The 22,383-nt window shown below is 40.2% G+C and overlaps 1 protein-coding gene across 3 annotated transcripts in view; it reads left to right on the forward strand.

The window, feature by feature from the left end:
* The window catches only part of TAF1B (TATA-box binding protein associated factor, RNA polymerase I subunit B), a 68,454-nt gene that overhangs the window by 37,272 nt on the left and 8,799 nt on the right, over positions 1 to 22,383 (forward strand). For all 3 annotated transcript variants that reach the window (XM_047845221.1, XM_047845220.1, XM_047845222.1), the window contains 4 exons: positions 13,999 to 14,146; positions 15,935 to 16,112; positions 16,670 to 16,716; positions 19,383 to 19,473. In XM_047845221.1, coding sequence (XP_047701177.1) covers positions 13,999 to 14,146; positions 15,935 to 16,112; positions 16,670 to 16,716; positions 19,383 to 19,473 — 464 coding nt within the window. The remainder of the gene's footprint in view (positions 1 to 13,998; positions 14,147 to 15,934; positions 16,113 to 16,669; positions 16,717 to 19,382; positions 19,474 to 22,383) is intronic.

Consider the following 22,383-nt stretch of genomic DNA (forward strand, 5'->3'; position numbering starts at 1 on the left):
TTGAAATCAGAACGTGTGATGCCTTCAGCTTTGTTCTTATTTCTAAAGATTGTTTTTGCCTATTTGGGATCTTGTGTGGTTCCATACAAATTTTAGGATTGTTTTTTTCTGTTTCAGTGAAAAGTGACATTGGAATTTTGATACGAATTGCATTAAATCTGTAGATTGCTTTGGGTATATGGACATTTTGACGGTAGTAATCCTTCTATCCCACTTCCACAGCATATCTTTCCATTTACTTCTGTCTTCACTTTCTTTCATCAGTGTCTTATAGTTTTCAGTGTACAGAACTCGTTTCTTTCTGATAGTTTTCTGTTAGTGTATAGAAGCACAACTGTTTTTCATGTATTGATTTTGTATCCTGCAATTTACTGAATTTCTTTACTCGTTCTAATAGTTTTTTGGTGGAAGCTTTAGGGTTTTCTATATATAGTACCATGTCATCTGCAAACAGAGATGGCTTTACTTCTTCCTTTCTGATCTGATGCAGTTTCTTTCTTTTTCCTGCCTAATTGTTTTAGCCAGGACTTCTAATATAATGTGAAATAAAAGTGGTGAGAGTGGGCATCCTGGTCTTGTTCCTGATCTTAGAGGAGAAGGTTTTGGCTTTTCATCGTTGAGTATGCTGTTAGCTGTGGGTTTGTCACATATAGGCCTGCCTGATTTCTGCTTCTTGTCTTTTCTATTCTTTATGTAATGTGTCTTTTTTCCTCTAGCTGCTTTTTAAGATTTTCTTTTTATCACTTTTTTTCATCAGTTGGATTACGATGTGCCTTGGCGTGGTTTTCTTTATGTTTCTTATGCTTGAGGTTCGTTGACCTTAGATCTATGGGTGTATAGTTTGCATCAAATTTGGAAATTTTTCCTTCATTATTTCTTTACATATTTTTTTCTGCCCTCCCCTTGATTTTTTTTTTTTTTTTTTGGATGCTAATTCCATGTTAGACCACTTAATATTGTCCACAGCTCACTAAGGCTTCTGGCTCTTGGTCTGTTTGTTTGTTTGGTTTTTATATCTTCTTTCCCAGTGTGTTTGTTTTGGATATGGTCATGTCTTCAAATTCCCTGATCTTTACTTCTTGAATGTCTAATCTGCTGTTAAACCCAATGAGTGTGGCTCTGATTTCAGAACCTTCTTATTTTCATTTCTAGAAATTTCACTTTAGTTTTATTTTTTCCATTTCCCTTGTTATGCTTGTTTTCTTTTACGTCCTTGAGTATATTGCCAGTATTTATAATAGCTATTTTAAGGTTCTTGTCTACTTATTCTATTGTCTCTGTTATTGCTGGGTCTGTTTCTATTGATTGGTTTGTCTCTTCATTATGTGTCATATTTTCCTTCTTTTCATGCCTGGTAACTGTTGACTGGATGCAGACATTGTGAATTTTATGTTGTTGAATACTGGATCTTTGTCTTGGTGTATAATTAGGTAATTTAGAGATCAGTTTGATCCTTTAGAAGCTTGTTTTTAAGCTTTTTCATTGCTGGTCTAAGGCCTTTATTCTGGGACTAACCTAACCCTGCTACTGTGGTATACTCCCTCAGAAAGTTCTATCCAATACCCCCAGTATTATGAAGTCTTTCTACTGCAGCTGGTGTCTTGTATGAGCTCTGGGAATTATTTGGATTCATTGGAAAAAAATCCAGTGATTTCTCCCCCCACACCCTCCCATCCCCGCCCCACCGGCCTTGGGTTTTTCCTCACACATGCATGAATCAGCACTCAGCCAAAGACTTGAGAGGACCTCTTTGCAGATCTCCAGAGTTCTCTCTGTGTGTGGTTTTATCCTCGCTGGTACTCTGCCTGCAAATTATAGCCACCTCGGCTTTCGGGAGCACCAGTCTCTGTCTCCTCAACTCAGCAAGACCACAGGGCTCTGTCTCACTCCCCACTCCCTGCACCGCAGCTTGGAGACCGCCTCCAGGCAGTGAACTGGGCCTTTCACTTCTCTTCTTTCAGGGATTATAGTCCTATGCTTCCTGTGTCCATTGTCTGAAACTGTTATTTCATGGATTTTTCTACTTCCGTGTTTATGGTGGAAAGTCAATTCCCATTGTATTTAATCCTTGGTGAGTGGAAATGGAAGTATGCCAGATACTAATTTGTAGACATTTGCAAGTAGACTCAGTAGTCAAATGTGTTTTATATGAGCATTACCTAAAAAAATTCTTACCTGAATGCCTAAAGTATCTCACTGCTTATTCATTCTTGGATTTTTAAACAAAATTATAATTTCTATTCATGAATGTTATGACTAGTATGATCTTTGTTTAAAAATTTTCACCCAGCTGGACTGTGTTATTGGAAGGTCATGGTTATAGGCTTTTGTTTACACAAAATACTTGCCCTAGAAATAATCTCTTTTGTTGACTGTTTTTAAGTTACTCTTGAGTGAGGGGACGGGGTAAGATAGAGGAGTAATTTCTTAGAGATTTTGGTGGAAAGTGTAAACATAAAAATAATATGAGATTATGTCTTGGTAGCAATAACCATTGTACTTTGCCTTTTTTGCTCCTATTGAGAACATTTTTTGGGAAAACTTTTTATTTTGGAAGAATTTTAGATTTACAGAAAAGTTGCAAAAACAAAAGTAGTACAAAGAACACCCATGTATCCTCAACTGCTGTTAACATTTTAGCGCACTTGTTTTATCATTTGTGCTGTTCTCACTGTCTGTCTGGCTACCTGTCTGTGCAATTTTATATCTGAATCATTGAGGGTAAGTTATATCTATCATGGCCCATTAGCCCTAAATATTTTAGTGTATATTTTCTAAGAAGAGAGATATTCTTTTACATAACTACAATTTAGTTAACTCTTCATTTTTCTAAGAACTGAACCAGACAATATGTCACGGTTTATTTATTTGTTTTTATTTTTTATTTGTTTTTAATTTTTTTTAATGTTTATTTATATTAAAGAGAGACAGAGTGTGAGCAGGGGAAGGGTAGAGAGACAGAGACAGAATGTGAAGCAAGCTGCAGGCTCCAAGCTGTCAGCACAGAGCCCGACACGGGGCTCGAACTCGTAAGCAGTGAGATCATGACCCGAACCGAAGTCTGATGTTTCACTGACTGAGCCACCCAGACACCCCACTAGTTCTTTATTTAAAACAAATTTTTTTAATGTTTACTTATTTGTTTATTTTTGAGCAAGAGAGAGCAAGCATGAAAGGGGGAGGGACAGAGAGCGAGGTTGAGAGAGAGAATCCCAAGCGGGCTCCGTGCTGTCAGCACAGAACCTGATGTGGGGCTCAATCCCACAGCGTGATCACGACCTGAGCCAAAATCAAGAAACGCTTAACCAACTAAGCCACCCAAGCACCCTGTACGTAGCTAGTTCTTTATTGATGGGAGTTTTGTATTTGGTGCTAAAAGGCTAAAGAAGGCAGCTAGGTAATGAAAAAAACAAAGCAAACAAAACTAGGAACAATCTAAATGTCAACAGGAAAATGGATAAAAAGTGACGGTCACACACTGGTATATTAAACAGCTACAGCCACAAGCAACATGAATGAATGTAAAAAACATTCTATTGAGTATCAAAGGCAAGATTCAGAAAACTACACATAGTGCGATGCCATTTGCACTAAGTTAAAAAGGAGGTAAAATAAATATATTTATTTAAGTATGTTTATGTGTATGATATTATTTTTTTAAAAAGTAAGTTTGAGGGGCGCCTGGGTGGCTCAGTCGGTTAGGCGTCTGACTTCGGCTCAGGTCATGATCTCGCGGTCTGTGGGTTCGAGCCCCGCGTCGGGCTCTGTGCTGACAGCTCGGAGCCTGGAGCCTGCTTCGGATTCTGTGCCTCCCTCTCTCTCTGCCCCTCCCCCACTCGCTCTGTCTCTCTCTCTCTCCCAAAAATAAATAAAGCTTAAAAAAAATTTTTAAAAAAAGTAAGTTTGTGATGAGCAACTTCAGGATACTAGTTATGCCTCTAGAGGGAGGGGAGGCAGTGGAAGGGGAGGGAAGGAATATACCGGTAGGTACAACGGTGTTGGGGATTTTCTAGTTCTTAAGTCAGGTAGTGGATTCATGGGTGTTCTTTTTATTATCAGGCTTCAAGATTACAGATGTGTTACATGTATTCTTTTGTATTTTTCAGACTTTAAAGGCAGCTAGAGGGTTGTCCAAATAGAATTTCTCAAACAGGAATAAAAGGCAATATGGGATACATGGGTTTGTTTGTATGTGTCCTGCATCCCCGACTATTCTTTGAGCCATATTTAATGCTTCTATTATTTTTTGTCCATAAGACCTAATATAATTCCGTATACATGGTAAGGATTCAGTCTTTGTTTATTGATTAAATGATTTGAAATAGCTAAAGCCAGAATACGTTTAAATACTTTATTTTCAGGGGATTTCAAATTGATCTGTTGGGGAGTTTTTTCCACCCAAGTAGGAAACTTTCAGATGTATTTATTACATAAAATATGAGGAGGCCATTAAATAGTGGCATTTGGTGAAAAAAAAATAAGAAAGCATTCTACTAATGTTTTAGCAATAAGTGTATGACGGACGTAACTCTGATGTATAAACAAGGACATCGAAAATGCCAGTTATGGGTGTGTCAGTATCACTCATGAAAACCAGTGCGTGAGATAAATAATCTTACCAGTTAATTCGTACTATTCACCAATATACTGAAACCAATAATGAATTACTTTGGTCAGAAAAGACATGTGTGAGGCTACACTGAGGACCCTTTTTTTGGAAAGTCATCCTTCATATTTGCCGTGTGAAACTAGTGACTTACGTGGATTATCGGTGATTTAGTTTGATCCTCGGCCAGTACCCCCAGTACCCAGCGTGCTTGGCCCAGGTCTCCCCTCATCGCTAGTTCCCGGGAGAAGAGAAATGGTACCCAGGTTTTACACGTTGGGTGTAAGGTCAGTCTGCTGTAGAAATAATCACATAACCCTTCCAGAATCAAACTGAAATAATTTTGGGATCCTCTGCTTTTCAGAATACTGGCTTTTTAACCTTCTTTAGTACACATATGTGAAATTTGAACATTAGCTGCTTTGCAACAATCAGGAGAATATTTGGAGAACAGACACATCTTAAGAAGGAGGACTCCAACAGGTTTTCCCCTGCTCTCATCCTGGGCCCATAACAGATTGCTATTTTCCATTGACTTGGCGAGTCCTCATTGGTTATCAGTTCATAAATTTGTATTTGTTCATAAGGCCTGTCTTTGTGCAAGTTGACGACATATTTCTAAAATAGTCTCATCCCCCAGACCAAGACCCTGTTTCACATAAAGTAATGTGTTCACCACAAACTTCCAGACTAGACTTTGAACAGAAAAAAGTCTTTTACGGTACTACATGGTAGATTTACAACCACTTAGCAGACTAAAAATGCAAAGTGAACCGTTTTGTGAATCATATTACCCGTGGAAATCATTTTAGCCTTCCTCCTTCAACGATATGTTCCTGTGTTTGTCTTTACTTCTGACATTACTTTTATTTCTTATTAGTGTTTCTCTGTAATGGAAAGTCTTGTTTTAAGTTTGGATTAACAGGTGCATGTAGCATTAGCTTTTTCTCGGCTGAATCTTTGCTTCAAAACAACCATAATAAGTAAGGGTGAGGCACTGTACTCTTTTTTTTTTTTTTTTTTTTTTTAAATAGCTAAGCAGGAAGTTCACCTCTGACAGGGTATTGTAATCAGGTTTATCACCAGAGCCTGCTGTTGGGTAACAGAAACTCTAGCTTGTCCTTACCTGTCTGGAGGCATTGCTTCATGAAGGAAAATAAACTCGCTGGAATATTTGTGAAATTTAATAAAATGCTTTCCCAAGCACTTTGTTTTTAGTGCATGCTAGAAGAATTTCTAATAGCTTTGCGGCCTTTTAAAAAACATACTAACCTTGCGATTTCTTATTCTTGCAATTAAGTGAATTTGTATCCCTCTGGAAGCCCTACGTAGCACAATTGCTATACCTTTGAGATGCATCTTCAGCCACATCTGGCAATACGTCGCATTCCCTCTCTCCTGTCCCCTCCTTTTTCAAGAAAAAGGGGGCAGGTTTGGGATGTCTTCAGATGGCTGTTTATTTAATTGACGGACAGCTTTTCTTCATTGTACGCTTTGCCTTTGCTCACAAAAGTGCATTCACTGTTCCATAGTATGTTGAAACTTTTCAATGGAAATGGCTTTTGGTTAACAAAGGAAGCATTTTCCTTCGTCCTTCCACGTCTTAGCTTTCTCCAGTAAGTCTTGGCTCCTTCGGCAGCTGTACCTCCACCAGCAACGACAAAAGGTGCGATTGTTCTAGGAGATGGCGTTGGAGATAATGCCAGTGTTTTGTGTGTGGGCTGCCGGGACTGTTTCTTCTTCTGTGTTTGGTTTGGTTTGGTTTTTGTTATTCTAGACAGTTGAGCACACCTTAAAAACAAACCAGCACTCCCGAAAAGAGCTTTAAAGACCCTTAAACCTTCATCCTGGGTGACCTCTTTTTCTCCATTAAGTTGTTCCGTTGGCCTTTAAGTGGGCCCCTGTGTCCCCATAATGACAAATCTGGCAGAACTCAAACCAGGGGGAACAGAATCCAGAACCCAGAGACCGTCGATGTGGTTTGTTTTCTTTCTCCGAGCCGGAGACTTGGAGCACCTGACTCTTCCTGCCGTCACCCTCCCTGAAGAGCAAAGCTCGGAAGAGGTTAAGGTGTGCAAGTTAAGTTTTCGTGTTTCACACCGTCTCCTTTTGCTGAGTTGTGATTCCCAACTCCAGGTAGATAGGCTTTTCCTCTTATTTATTTAATAAATTTCGAGATAACCTCCTCCTCCTTTTTCTGCTTCTGCCTCTTCTGCTGTGTGTTTGACTTACGTTTCTGGAGCACGGTGCTGATTCAAAGCATCGTCTACTTCTAGAAAAAGTCTCTCAGTTCTCCCGGTGGAATGAGCTAAACTGTAGTCTCTTCCAGGGACACCCTCTCGATGCAGAGCCCCAAATAATCAGATCGCCGCTTGTACTGGAGCTGGGCCTAGACATGCCTGTCTCTGTTATGCTGTTTACTCTGCAGAGGACTTGGAGACAGTAGGGGGGCCCATCTTTTCTGCCCTGCTTTGCCGTATTTTTCTAGATGTTAAACCCACAGACCGGTTTCTACACAGAGAGTATGTCACGCCCATGCTATTCTGCTGTGCTCCTTGACAGTGTTTCTAAATCCGCTCAAGAATTAGGCATTTCGTCATCCCTCGCTAGACTCAGCAAGAAGGGATGAGGAGGAAACTGGAAATTCGTCCTGAAGTACATCTCCAGTATTTTGAATGTTGATCAGCAACATTCTGATCTTCTCTCTGACTGAATGAGTAGAAAGAAAAGATGTGATGCGAGTTCAGCCAGACCCACTGAGTGGCACTTTGCCAAGATGATTCATCCTGCCTCCGAGCTGTCTTAACACCCTTTGTGAGACTAGGTCCCCGTTGGTTGGAGGAGGGAAAGGACCGCCCGGAGCTGTCGGACACTCCTGGAGCGGCTCCAGATGCAGGCGTTCGGGTCTTCCAGCTTCCCCCTAGCTCCGCGCACCCCCTCGCTCTGTAGGCCACAGGGAGCTCTCGGGATTGCTTGTGCAATCTTTGTTAGAAGAAGAATCTGGCGGGTTTCAGTGCAGCCGAAGGGCTCGGGGGAGTGTAAGAAGAACAGGTGTTCTCAGTTTCCCTCACTCCCACTCCTTCCAGAGTCACTGCTGCCACACAGCGTGGACCGAGGCCAGCGGAGGCTTTCTTTTGTTCCTGACCTCCCACGATACCCTGACCGGCCCTGGGATTCGTGGGCGCACCGCTCTTTTCAAGCTTGTGGGGGAACGCCATCCGAGGCACTCTTCCAGGCTGCAGGAAGGATCAGGGTGGAAAACACTGCATTTTATTAATGGGGGGGGGGGGGGCGGGGTGCCTAAGAATATCCTGGCGAACTTGTGCAAAGTACAGATTCTTTGGGGTGCCTGGCTGGCTCAGTTGGTGGAGCGTCGTGACTCTTGATCTTGGGGTTGTAGGTTCAAGTTTCATGTTGGGTGCAGATTACCAAAAAATAAAATCTTGACAAAAGGTAATAAAGCACAAGATTCTTTGGATGTCAGAGATCGATTCATTAAGTCTTCTGTGGGCTGAGGACAGTGGGACGGGAACAAACAGGTTTCACTGTGGTCTCATTCTCTAAAACAGTGCTGTGGAGCCGGGCTTCCAGCCTTCCGCCTAAGGTTCTTTGCTGAACGAGCCGCGCAGGCCCCGCCAACTGGCCTTAGTTGCAGTGGGAGCAGACGGCTGTATGGGGAGGCTAGTCCATGGCCCAGCCCTGCAGGGACTTCGTGTGTCTTGTGTGTCTTTAGAGGCAAAGGGGAGCATTCTGATCCTTTTGGTGGCGTCCTCTGGGACAGGAATGGCGTGCAGTGGCCACGTTCAGTTCTAATCTTCCCTCGTTTGAGACGCTAAGAAGACCGTCCCTTTCCGTATCCTACTAGAACCGTTAAGTGATCATTTTTAGATAGAGATTCTGCTACCGTATTTTCTTTTTGCTCTGTAAATTTTGTCTTCAGGGAAAGGGAGACCCATACCTTAGTGTTACACATGTAATAATTACAGCTTCATAAACTCACCCATGTAGGGTTCTATTGTTAAGGTATTTTATTGTTAAGGTATTTAAAAAAATTTTTTTCAACGTTTATTTATTTTTGGGACAGAGAGAGACAGAGCATGAACAGGGGAGGGGCAGAGAGAGAGGGAGACACAGAATCGGAAACAGGCTCCAGGCTCTGAGCCATCAGCCCAGAGCCCGACGCGGGGCTCGAACTCCCGGACCGCGAGATCGTGACCTGGCTGAAGTCGGACGCTTAACCGACTGCGCCACCCAGGCGCCCCTGTTAAGTTATTTAAAATAAAGGTAGAAAATAGCAAGTAGTAATAGATTTTGAATGTAGATTTTATATATATTGATTTTTTTAATCTTCAACTTTCTAATTCTAATTATGACCTCTCTAATATGTTGTGTTTTTTTTTTTCCTTTAGACAGATGTTATTTAGGTTCCTTTTTTATACTTCTTAAAAATTGTAGGGGCATCTGGGTGGCTGAGTTGGTTAAGCATCTGACTTTTAATTTCGGCTCAGGTCATGAATTCACAGTTCGGGAGATCGAGCCCTGTGTTGGGCTCCGCATTAATAATGTGGAACCTGCTTGGGATTCTCTCTCTCTCTCTCTCTCTCTCTCTCTCTCTCTGCCCCTCCCTCACTTGTGCTCTGTCTCTTGCTCTCAAAATAAATAAATAAACATTAAAAAATACTTCAAAATTATAAACAAAATACAATTGTGGCAACAATAACTTAAAACTTACCATTTAAATAATTTTTTTTTTAATTTTTTTTTTTCAACGTTTATTTATTTTTGGGACAGAGAGAGACAGAGCATGAACGGGGGAGGGGCAGAGAGAGAGGGAGACACAGAATCGGAAACAGGCTCCAGGCTCTGAGCCATCAGCCCAGAGCCTGACGCGGGGCTCGAACTCCCGGACCGCGAGATCGTGACCTGGCTGAAGTCGGACGCTTAACTGACTGCGCCACCCAGGCGCCCCCATTTAAATCATTTTTAAGTGTGCAGTTCAGCGGAATGAAGTACACTCACCACCACCATCCCCGTCTCCGGACCTTTCTCATCTTTACAAGCTGAAACTCTGCCCCCATTAAACTCCAGCTCCCCACTGCACCCTGCCCCCCCAGCCCCAGTTAGGGTGGGTAGAGAGCCACTGTTCTATACTCTGCCTCTCTGGATTTGACTCTTCTAGTACTGCACGGAAGTGAAGCAATACAGTATTTGTCTTTTTATGTTTGACTTATTTCACATGGGAGAATGTTTTTAAGGTATATCCAAGTGGTAGCGTGTGTCAGAGATGAAAATTTCTTTAAAAAAAAATTTTTTTTTAATGTTTCTATTTATTTTTGAGACAGAGAGACAGAGCGTGAGCAGGGGAGGGGCAGAGAGAGAGGGAGACACAGAATCTGAAACCGGCTCCAGGCTCTGAGCTGTCAGCACAGAGCCTGACGCAGGGCTCGAACTCACAGACTGCGAGATCATGACCTAAGCCGAAGGCAGACACTTAACCGACTGAGCCAACCAGGTGCCCCTTAATTTTTTAACGTGTATTCATTTTTGAGAGACAGACACAGCGTGAGTGGGGGAGGGGGAGAGAGAGAGGGAGAGGCACAGAATCTGAAGCAGGCTCCAGGCTCCGAGCTGTCATCACAGAGCCCCACGTGGGGCTCGAACTCACAGATGGTGAGATCATGACCAGAGCCGAAGTCAGACGCTTAACCGACTGAGCTACCCAGGCGTCCTGCTTTTTAAGGCTAAATAATATTACATTTTGTTCATCCATTCATCCTTGGACGTTTGAGTTGTTTTCACCTTTGGCTGTAGTGAATAATGCTGCTGTGAATGTTAGCGTGTGAATATCTGTTAGAGTCCCTGCTTTCAGTTCTTTTGAGACATCTACACAGAAACGCAATTGACATTATTATATGGTAATTCTATGTGTAATTTTTTAGACTACTGTAATATGTTTTTGAATATTTATTTTTTTCTTATGAAAAAAATATATCCAGAATGATTAAAAGAAATGTAGAAAACAATGAAATGTATAAAGAAGGCGATAAAAATCACCCACAATCCAATTTCTCACTGATGCCATTAACATTTATATTTTAGTTGTCTTATTTAATGTGCATTAACATATTTGAAAATTAGGATTGAAGACTACATACAAATTTCTTTCTCAGTTTTCACTGAGTATTCACTCAGTTTCACTCAGTATTGCACTGTGAATATTTTCCTAAGTCATGGAACAGCCTATGAAAAAAGCTTTTCAAAAGCCTTTTTAATAGCTGCTTTTTAATAGCTGCTTAATATGTATGCATGGAACGTATATCTAACATAGATGTCCATTAATAAGGAAATGTTGGATTCACAGGGGAATACTTTCCAATGACTTAAATTGATGTTTTCAAAGGCTATCTCATGACATTAGAAAATACACACAAAATATAACGTTAGGTGAAAATTTAGGAGACAAAACTTATACAGCTAGTTCGGTTTGTACAAATGTTCTCAGACAGATGGGAGCTTAGCCTGAGAGCAAGGTAAACCATTAGATTTTAGTAGAGGAGTGACATGTCAGATTTCATTTTGAAATATCACTCTTGCTGCTAGTTTCAAAGAGATAAAGGCAGATATGGAGATACCGTTTGGTTGGGAGCCCAGACTGGGGTGATGGAGGCTTAGAGGAGGGTAGTGGTTATGGAAGGGATGGGGACGAGCAGCATTCCAGACCCAGCCTTGAGGCAAAGAGTCTGTGTGCATGTGGTGTGTAAGAAATGGAACTGTCAAGGACGAGTTCCAAATGTTGGGTTTTTGTGGCTTGGTGAGGGATACCAATGGAGGACTAAAAGTTGGGGTATGGAAGAGAAATAACTCAGTTTGGAGCGTGTACATTTGACACAGTGGAAAGATACTCAAGCGGAGTTGTCAAAGACGCTGTTGAATTGAAATCCCGGCGTTATAAATGTGAATATGCCCCAAAGGGCTGAGAGAAAAGTCCTCCAACATCCTAACAGTGGCTTTCCCTAAGTTATGAGCATTTTTTATTGTCTTTATTATAGTATTTTATATTTCATAACTTTTCTGTAATGAGCATGTATTATTTTTATAATCAAATTTAAGTGTTACTAGAATACATTCATGGCATTATTTATAGTAGTGTAAAAATTAGAAACAACCTATGTGTGTAACAGTTGTAGAAGATTGGTAAACATTAAGTGGAAGGATACTGAAAACCGTCTAGCCGCCTTTTGAAAAAAGCTTTTCAGCGTTAGTCAAAAAGGAAAAGTCTGTTTAAAAATAAATGAAAAACTTGAAAGTGAAGTCTGCCCTATGGAATGGAGATTAGGAGAATCTAGAATCAATTGTAAACTATAAATCTGTAGATTTGCATTATTAATAATTATTTTACCCTCTGTTCATAGGTGAAAGAATGGTAGCCTATTTGTCACCAGATATTTAGTTTGACCTACCAGCTTTTAGCGTGGACATTTGAAAATATATTAGATCTTGTTAGCTTGCCAGATTGCTTTTCATTAAGGACCTTACAGTCCTGAACTTATCGTACATGATACTAGTCATGAATTATCATACATCAAATTGGTTTTTTGAGATGATTTTTTTTCTAAGGGGAACATTCACTGCTCTGGTGTTTATTTTGTTTGCAGATAAAAATGCTTAATTATACATCCTGCCTGCATTATTTAAAAGGATTAGAATTGCCGTAAATCTTGTCGGTAATGTTAAAATTGTCTTAACTTGAAAAGATACTTCAAATCTTGTGCAAAATGAAGCAACTGTTCTAAATGAAGTAATTTTATAAAGAAAAAAGACCAGTTCATCTCGAAGGTCAATGAGATTTGATTTCCTTTTTTCTCTTTTAAATTCACAGATTAGAATACAATGTACAATATTTCGGTATACAAGTAGAATCACTCTATCTCAACATTTGAAAAAAACATTTGGAAAAAAAGGCAACACTGCTACAGGGAGCGACAGCATTACTTGCACCTCTGAAACTCCACCCTTGTGTTCACTCTAGTCGTTCCCCCCGCCCCCGCTCCAGAATGATCACTGTCCTGACTTCTCACTCCGTAGAAGCATGGTGCCGAGTTGCTGGGTTCTGTACTTTATATGCATGGATCGTTCTCTACTGCACCTGGCTTCTTTCTTTTAACGTGATGTCTTGAAGATTCATCCATGTCGTTGCAGGCAGAGCGTTCATTTCCTTGCTGCAAAGTGCTCCTTTATGAGACTATATCAAAATTTACTTATCGTTAATGGTATTTGGGTAGTTTCCAGCTTAGGGCTTTTGAAAATAGCGTTATTAATTAAGAATGTTCTGGCACGTGTCTTTGTGTGGACATCATGTACATTTCTGTTGGGGATATGTAGCTAAGAGTGGAGTTGCTTCACCAAAGAATGTGCACATGTTCAACTTTAACACTGCCAACCAGGTTGCCAAAATGTTTGTCTTTAGGCCCTATTTTAACAGGGTCCTACCATATCAGAAATGTTAGTTTCTCTGAAATTCCATAAGCCTTAAAAAAAAAAATCTTACTTGAGTTACTTGATAACTTTCTATTTTTATACTGTGGTTATTTTCACACAACTTTCTGGGTTATAAAGTCCTTGAAGGCATTGTTTTATTCATCTTTACCTTTCCCAAAGTACCTCGCATAGACTCTAGATTTAACATTTTTTATGTGAATGGATGAGTCAATGAGGCAAAATTATATGTAGTATTAATTTCAAAGATGTTTATAAATGGCAAAAATAAAAATAGCATACCAATTAAACTACGGGGGTGATCTGAAAGTGAACAGCATGCATTTCTTAATAATAGCTCATAGATTTTCCTGAATTCTATAAGAGAATCTTCCATGCAGTTATATGGGAGAAGTTGAGTTGTGCATTTTTACCTATTAGACTTAAGCCTTGGTATTACCGCCCACGCAGAAGCATGTGAACATAGTGAAACAGTAAGCTAAACTTGGTGGCCATGAATTTGAAGGTGAATGAGAGGGTGTGGTGAGGAGGTGTGGGAGGGAGATCATGCAGCAGAGCAGACACGATGGCTCTGTAACTCCGGTTTGGGTCACAGCTTTGTCCCTTCCCCTGGGTTCTTCTGTGACTGGCAAGAAGTAAGGATTTCTCTCTGTCATGGGGAAGGCCAGTAGGAGTTTTATGAGCCCAGTGGAATTTTAGTGGCCTTTTTACTTAGCGTTATTACTGTTTTAAACTGCTAAGAGGATAGTAAGGATTTATGGGTGTTTTCCTCTTAATGCTTTTCTCCACATTCCAAATTTTATTCAGTGAATACGTGTTACTTTTAAAGTCAGAAAATTTTTTCTAAAAGTAACTTATGTTGCAAAAGTTGCTACCTTGATTATCTCTTATTTCAGTCTTGGCCTACCTATGAGGATATCTATAAAAAGATGATTGAAATTGCCAAATTCTTAGATTTGCCACGTTTTCCAGACATAACTGAAGACTGCTATCTTCATCCAAACATCTTGTGTATGAAATACTTGATGGAAGTCAATCTCCCTGGTAAGTGTGTGGGGTATGTGGTGAGGAAGCTGTTATCGAATTGTAGAATTATAATGAACAAAATACGGAATCCTCTCAAATCACTGACTATTAGAGCCACCTGACAGGGTCCATAGTAACATGAAGCTTAATTTCACAATCCCTTCTTAAAGTATTTCAGGCCACGTAACAAGGTTAAAAGGACATTGTTCAGAAATTAAAGAGTTCTATTTTGATACGAGGGATATGCTTGGTTTTACACTAAGTTTGCTGAGTGCGATTAAAGTAACAAACGTTTCAATATGTGTTATTAATGACCTAGGTGCGCCCCTCCCCAAAAAAAAAGACAGTGCTTTGTCATTTACGTGGAGCATGATTATTACACAATGAATTCTAATTTAAAAAACCCCAGAAGCTCACCCATGGTAATGTTTTTCGTGTTTGGTAACATGATGCTATTTCCAGTCCCTAAAACAAACAGAGATCAGTCTGGTAGGATCCCAGTGAACTCTCTGAGGCAATGAAACACAAATGTGGAGACAGCCCCGGTAGGCCTTGTTCACAATATACCGAGACACAGGTAGCTCGATGGACTCTGCCAATGGAATCCATTCCTGAATTTCTTGCTAAACTAGAAATGTGAGAAATTCAGGACTTATGTTCTTAAGAGAAAATACAAACATGGTGTGCCTATCCTATTGCTTGAGCAATATAAAAGATGTGATTGAATATGGTTTTTAAACGGGGAAGGAAAATGCATATGTTCATGAACAAAGCAATATTCAAAATTGTGTAGTGTAATTTTCACGGTAAAAATAAATATAAATATGTCATAACGTAATATATGCACAAATGTTACACCAGGTAATGGAAGGAATACAGGGGCTTACCAAAATGTAACTGACACAGGTCGGCTCATGGCAAGCGTCTGGTTCATGGGCTTGCTGTTGGATAGAGAGGGAAATAAAGTCAAGAGGAAATGGCGACTGAATGCATGCATCAAATTGCAATTTAATTCATTACAATTTATTATGCTCTTATAAATAATAGCTATTCTGCTTAAATTAGCTAAAGTAGAATGTTGCATATCTTATGTACTTAGCGAGTAAAGAAATTTGTTTAGTAACTTAGTGTTTTCAAAGTATCTTCACTCGTACTATCTTACTTAATCTCAGTTTATCCTCCCATAACCCATTTTACAAATGAGGAAGTGACTAATCCAGAGTCACAAAGGTAATGATCGGAAAGCCTAAATATATAGGCCCTAGCTAGGCCGTCTGGTTTCAAGTGCCACATTATTCAGCTTCGAATGATAGGTGAAGGCTAAACTGAACATATAATGTCTTTGGGAGAGCAGTACATCAAGTTCAATATGCATCGAACCTTCTAGCGTGCTAGCCAGGGTGTCAGCCAGCGAGTGAGTGTATACTCGTAGAGAAGCGCTTGGTCTTATAAGGGAGTTAGTTTCAAGTAAGTGACAAATTGCTGTAGAAACACAGACAAGAAACCTGTGTGAAACGATAGAAAACTAGTGTGTGGCTGTGAGTTAGGTACCAGAATGTGTCCTATAAATAGTAGATGTCTTAGGAAGCCCAAATAGGAAAAGCTACGCCTTGCCAGGATCCTGCCATTCGTGTTTCTGTACAGATATCATTTTTGCGTTTCTTTTCTTCACAAAATGTGTGCCTCTGAGTTCTAGCATCGTACCGTGTCTTAAGATGATAAAACTTGTCTTGCACAGGTACAGTTTAGCGTGGTCTAGTTAGGCAAAGAATTTATTTCACATTTTGCTGTTTTGCTCTTCAACAGATGAAATGAATGATTTAACCTGCCAAGTGGTAAAAATGACTGGAGTAGGAGAAGTCGATTTTCTGACATTTGACCCCATAGCTAAAATGGCAAAAACTGTTAAATATGATGTACAAGCTGTCGCCGTTATCGTAGTAGTATTGAAACTGCTCTTTTTATTGGATGACAATTTAGAATGGTGAGTGTATATCGATTTTATGAGGAAAAAATCGTACTGTTTTTACCTAATTATCAGAGGTAAAGGATTCCATATATTATCTGCACAGAAAATAGAGCCTCTCAGTTGTTGTGGAACACGGGCTAGTAGCAACAATTACTTCTTACAAGAATTTTGACTCAGCCGGTTGTCAGAGATTTAAGTCTACCTTAGGAAGTTATTTGCCTTGCGTTTTCTTGCTATTTTTAGGTGGATACACATGTTCTCATTGCTTCACTGATTCTGGAGTTTAAATCATCATACACAGATCCTAAAGAATCTTGTAGCACTTTGTCTGTATGCCTGTAGGCTCCTGGCGCTGTGTGTCTTCAAAGATTATTTCGGAAAGTAAAGGAATCTTGAAGTGTCACCCCTCCCGAATGCCCGTAAACAACGGCAGGGTGTGTAGGGATTTGCTTCTCCATTAAAAGTTGGCATCGGTGCCAAGTACTGTTCTACACTTTAAGAAGAATTCAAAATGCAACTGTCTTCGAAGAAGTGATTTCTCAATGAATTGACTTGCTTATTGGTGTTTCCAGGTCTTTGTCTAATACTGCTGAGAAATATAATGAAAACAACAAAGAAGGTACTTAACTTTTTATCATTCAACTTCAAAGTGATTGCAAGTGATGGATTAAAAGAAGCAATAGATGTAAGGAAGAAACTTTGAAAAATATACAAAGACACACATATACACACATGTATACAAATTGTACCTTACGCCAGAATTATTTCTTCATGTAATTATCTAATTATGCATCTAGGCTACTAAACTTCAGTGGTTTCCTACTGTGTGTAGACACCAGCCGGCTTTTTTTTAGTCCCAGCTTCTCCTCACTAGACCACGAAGATGCTGGCGCTTCTGGGACTATGCCATCTGTTCTAACGCCTCAGCCTTTGCTCACACTGGTCCTTCTACCTGAAATGTTTTCCTTCCTACCCCCCTCCTCCCCCAACCCCTGGCAAAGCCACCTTTATTCGCCAAAATTCTACCTTCCCATCACACCCGCTCGTGACCTCACCACTCCCCAAATCAGAACTTACCACTCCTGCCAAACCGCTCCCGAACAAACTTCTGTTGGAGGTTTCGCACAGTGAACTAGAGCTGGTGGACAAGGTATGTCCAGCCCTGGTAGATGGCCGGGACCTGTAAAGTGCTAAGAAAAGCTGGCAGAGAGTAAGGACAACGTAAACGATAGAAAGATAGAGAGGTAGATTGTGAGCTCCCAGAGGGAGGGACCACGTCTTTCTTTCTTCTTTTTTTTAAATGTATCTTTAGTGCCTAACACAGTGTCTGGCCTGGGAGCAATTCAGTGAAGTTTGGAAAATATATGAATTCTTAAATTCAATTCTAGTTTCTTAGTTCCCTCACTAGGATTTATGTTCATTGGTTTTTTTTAAAAAAATTTCAGCTTTATTATTGGGTTATAATTGACATATAAGATTATAAGATATTTAAAGTGTGTATCATGGTGATTTGATATTTGTTGGCACTGTGAACGGATTCTCTCATCTGGTTAATTAATACATGTATCACCTCACATTTTAATCCTGTGTGTGTGTGTGTGTGTGTGTGTGACAGAGAGAGAGAGAGAGAGAGAGAGAGAGAGAGAGAGAGAGAGAAAGAACATTTAAGTCCTATTCCCTTAACAGATTTCCATGATGCAATACAGTGTAATCAACTACACTCACCATGTTTTACATTAGATTTTCAGACCTTATTTATCTTAGAGCCAAAACTTTGTACCCTTTTACCAACCTCTCCCCTTCTCCCACCCCCAGCCCCTGGAAACTACTTTTCTACTCTGTTTCTAAGAGTTTGACCTTTTTTTTCCCCCCTCCCAATATTGCACATACATTGGTGTTAGGAGCTTGGATTTAACGGTAGAAATCAGTTGGTGAGTTCTTTCCAGAATATGTGCAGAATACGTCTTTCTGTACATTGCTTCATGTCAGTTTCAACACAGAGTGGAAGGTTGAACAAAATGTCTTCTAATGTCCCTTCTCAGGCTAAAGGGCCATCATAGACTGCGTAGACATTTAGAGTAAACAGAGGGCTCTGATATATCATCTGCCCTGTGATGCTCCAGATAAATCCCTGCTGTCAGCGGGGCGAGTGTCGCCGTCCCCACTCTCTCTGCTTCCCTGCTGTCCACCGTCCCCTGCCTCCCCACATTATTGATGAGGAACTTGAGGTTTAACGAAGTTGTGGCTTATTTAAGTTCACAGAACTTTGTGTTATATGAATCACTCTAGTTTTTCCCTGTCCTTGTAGCTATTTTGGTAATTCCTGCTCCTCTGTGGCAATATTGTCTATGATGCCATATTGAATGCAGTGATGATGGTACTGGCCATTTGAAAAGATTCTTAGGTACACATTGAAGGAGACTGTCTTCATTAGAAAATATATAAACAAATTCAGCCTTGGGGCACCTGGATGGCTCAGTCAAAAGAGCATGCAACTCTTGATCTCAAAGTCGTGAGTTCGAGCCCCATGTTGGGTGTTAGAGACACTAAAATAATCTTCCTTTCCTTTCTTCTGATTCCCTCACTCTACAATCCTCTTTTCTGATTTACCTTTAATTTTATTTTTTTTCCCTCTGAAATCATCCCATCCCCCCATGTGGATTGAGTAAAAGAGTGAGGAGTGAATTCTTATATTCGACTACATTCAATTCTGTTGTCTCTCTAACCTCGACATCTTGAGCACACACTCATCCCAGCTCTTCAGTACAATCCCCTTTGTTACTTATCTCTAGATTCTCTGGATTTGGATTCAGATTGGGAAGAACAGGAATAGGAACTGATGAAACTGGAAGTCCGGTGTCAACTATTACAGTGCCATTTCTCACATTCATCAGTCATTTGTTCCTTAATTCAAAAGTATTCGCAGACATATCGGAGCCTCACCGTGTGCTGGACGCTATGCTGGGTGTTGGGTTGGGAAGAAGAGTCATGATTGTAGTGACAGCTAAAATATGTCCTCTCTTCTCAAGGAGATGATAGTCAAATGTAGGAGAAACGGGCATATACAGGTTTTAGTATAATCTAGTTAGGGCCACAATATAGGTAGGAACTTAGTGACGGATTGCTCAGGAATCATGTGGGAGTACAGAGACAGTGACTCCTTAATCCCCAAAATGTTGACTCCATAGTGTTTATTTGTGTCAATGAATGAAGACTCAAATGAACGAGGTATGTGGTTATAATGTGACTTATTTGGTTACTAATCATGGATTTCATTTCTTTCAGATAAGCCATGGTTTGATTTCAGAAAATGGTACCAAGTTATGAAGAAATCTATTGATGAGAAAAAACAAGAATGGGAGGAAGCCAGGGCAAAGTATGTTATCTCTTCTAGTTCTAGATTTACCTACTTGATTTCCAAGTCCGTTACCTTCTATTTGAAAGCTGAAGTTTCATTAGTTAGACTCATCAGCACTGTGACATTTTTTCTAGAAATACTAGCCCATATATCCTAATCAACTTTGTTTTTTGTGTTCCTATTAACTCAACTCCAGATTTTATTTGGATTTCACCAGTGTTTCCATTAATGTCCTATTTCTAACCTGGGATCCAATCCAGAGCACCACATGGTACTCAGTTATTAACTTTTTATAATTTGCATGAGTCTCGCCTCCATTTCTAATATTCCTCCTTCTTCCCCTTTCTCGAAGTTGAACATTTTTCATCTGCTTTCCGGTATCACAAAGACTACAAATATCAGTCTGACACAGGCAGTTGGAATATTCCCCCAAATAAAGATCCCCACAAAAAGCAAAACAGAAGAAAACTGAAAGAGAAGATATTTAATTCAGTCGGTCTCGCCATTTGACTTTGAACCCTCGTTCTGATGTAGGTTCACTGCGATAGAGGGGAAAGAGCATAGCCGTGGAGACGGACAGTGCTGGGTTTGAATCCTGATTGCATACAGACTAGTTGTGTGACCGTGGGCAAGTTACTTAATTTTTTAGCCTTGGTGTACTGAAATTTGGATCGCTTGTAAATTTTCGTAGACATTATATTTTATATAACATAGAGTACATTTCTATTGATCTCTGGTTTGAAGAGTTTTATATCGATTCTGAGAACTTTGAGTCTTTACAAGACTTTGAAGAAAAAATTAATGTCTGTGTATTTTATGTAAATTTAGAATAACCCTCATTTGATCAACTAATTTTGTATACTTTGAGAAAAATAAAGGCTCCTCAAATGAGTTAAAATGAGAATTCATCCAACTCCAGGTTCCTCATCAATGAAGGAGGGATAATAATGCCTGCTTTGTGCTCTAAGACCTAAATTTCACTTTTCACAGGTAGAATTTTTCATCTACATTTAAGAGAGCTTTTAAATAGAGAAACAGACTTGTGGAGCTGAATGAGGCCCTGTGGGGAGGAGGATCCTTGCCAGAAAGGAGAGAGGTGTAGCAGTTTCTCGAGATTCAGGTTTGACACAGTGATGGAAGAGAAGAGGTGGGGCGGGAACTTCTTCTGACAGCCTGTGGGGACCCAGGAAACTGGGTCCTTCCTCTTCCTTGTCAGAGAAGGAAGGTCTCCTCAGTCGTTGGGTCTCAGCAGGTAAAATACTAGCAGCAAGAACAGGAGTTGGTTCCGTTGTCTCAGGTTATATTGGAGAACCAGACGTCGGGCCTTTTATGGGGCCAGCGGGCTGTCCTGACCGATCCTGAGAGGCTAGGTATTCAGGGGCCATGCCACTTGGCGTCTCGGTGGTAACTAGGCATTTATTAGCTCAAACCAGGCACCGACTCACACTTCAGACATAGCTATTAGAACCCCAACTGATATTTCAGCCTTCAATTGCACATCAAAGACTTGCTGACTTTCAGCTACTCTAGGGGAGAATTTACTGCCCAAAGAGAGGTGTCTGTTTTCAAAATGGCATCTTCAAAATGGCTGGGAGAACAGCGCCCAGGGAAGAGACTGTCCAGGGGATCCGTTATCAAAATCCTCCTTCATAGGGTAGGTGCTTTGAGCTAAGTGAATCACTACTGACCAGTGCTTGGGCACACAGCCCCTGTGTGTGCAATCTGTTACCTGTCTGTTTCACCCTACCCCACCCCTATTGTTGACGTAAATTTGTCATTTTTTCTCCCGTTATTCTGAACGTCATCTTCCATGTTGTCAGACGAATGTTAAAGTGTCTCCTGTAGCTAAGTATAGGTCACTATGTATGAGATCATGAAAAACATTAATAAACAGTAGTTGAAAGCCTAATCACAGCTTAAGAGTTTGTCTTCATGACTTCCAGTTGTTACGGAAGATGCTGAGAAGAACATGGAAGAAAATTTAAAAGCATGTGCAGAAAATCTTTGCAGCCTTTTGGGTGAGGCACAGTTCCGTAGATATGATAACCGAAGTGTGATCTATAAAAGAAAGAAATTATAAGTTGGACTTCATCAGAAGAAAGAATATCTGTCCTCAAAAGACACTGTTAAGAGAATGAGAAGCGATACAGTGGGAGAAAATATGTGCACATCACATACCTGATAAAAGATTTGTATCTAGAATAATATTAAGCATTCCCATACAGTAAGAAAACAGACAAAAAACCCAATTTTTTAAATGGACAAAGGATTTGAATTTCACTAAATACTTCACTAAAGAAGATGTATGGGGCCCCTGGGTGGCTCAATCAGTTAAGCATCTGCCTCTTCATTTTGGCTCAGGTCATGATTTTATGGTTTGTGAGTTCAAGCCCCGTGTTGGGCTCTGCACTGAGAACAAAGAGCCGGCTTGGGATTCTCTGTCCCCCTCTGTCTCTGCCCCTTCCCCCTATGCACACACACGGGGTCTCTCTCTCGCTCTCTCTCACACTTTCAAAAATAAATAAATAAACATTAAAAAAAAGAAGAAGCAGCTGACCTTATTTAAAAAAAATTTTTAAAGATGTATGAAATGATGCCCAATATCATTAGTTAATAGGGAAATGCAAATTAAAACCACAACAAGATATCATTACACACCAGTTAGAATGGCCAAAAACAAAGCGACATGAACAAAAAAGACCATACCAAATGTGGGAATTCAGAATGGTTCAGCCATTTTGGAAGTTTGACCGTTTCTCATAATGTTAAACATACATTTAAACATTAATAACACTATGTAGTAATTTCACTCTTGCATAGTTACCCAAGTGAAATTATAACTTCACGTAAAAATCACCATTCGAATGTTTGTACGGGCTCCATTCACAATGGCCAAAAAGTGGCAACTACCCAAATGCCCTCCAGCAG

Source organism: Prionailurus viverrinus, unplaced genomic scaffold (assembly GCF_022837055.1).
Source record: "Prionailurus viverrinus isolate Anna unplaced genomic scaffold, UM_Priviv_1.0 scaffold_33, whole genome shotgun sequence".
In the NCBI taxonomy this organism is placed as follows: domain Eukaryota; kingdom Metazoa; phylum Chordata; class Mammalia; order Carnivora; family Felidae; genus Prionailurus; species Prionailurus viverrinus.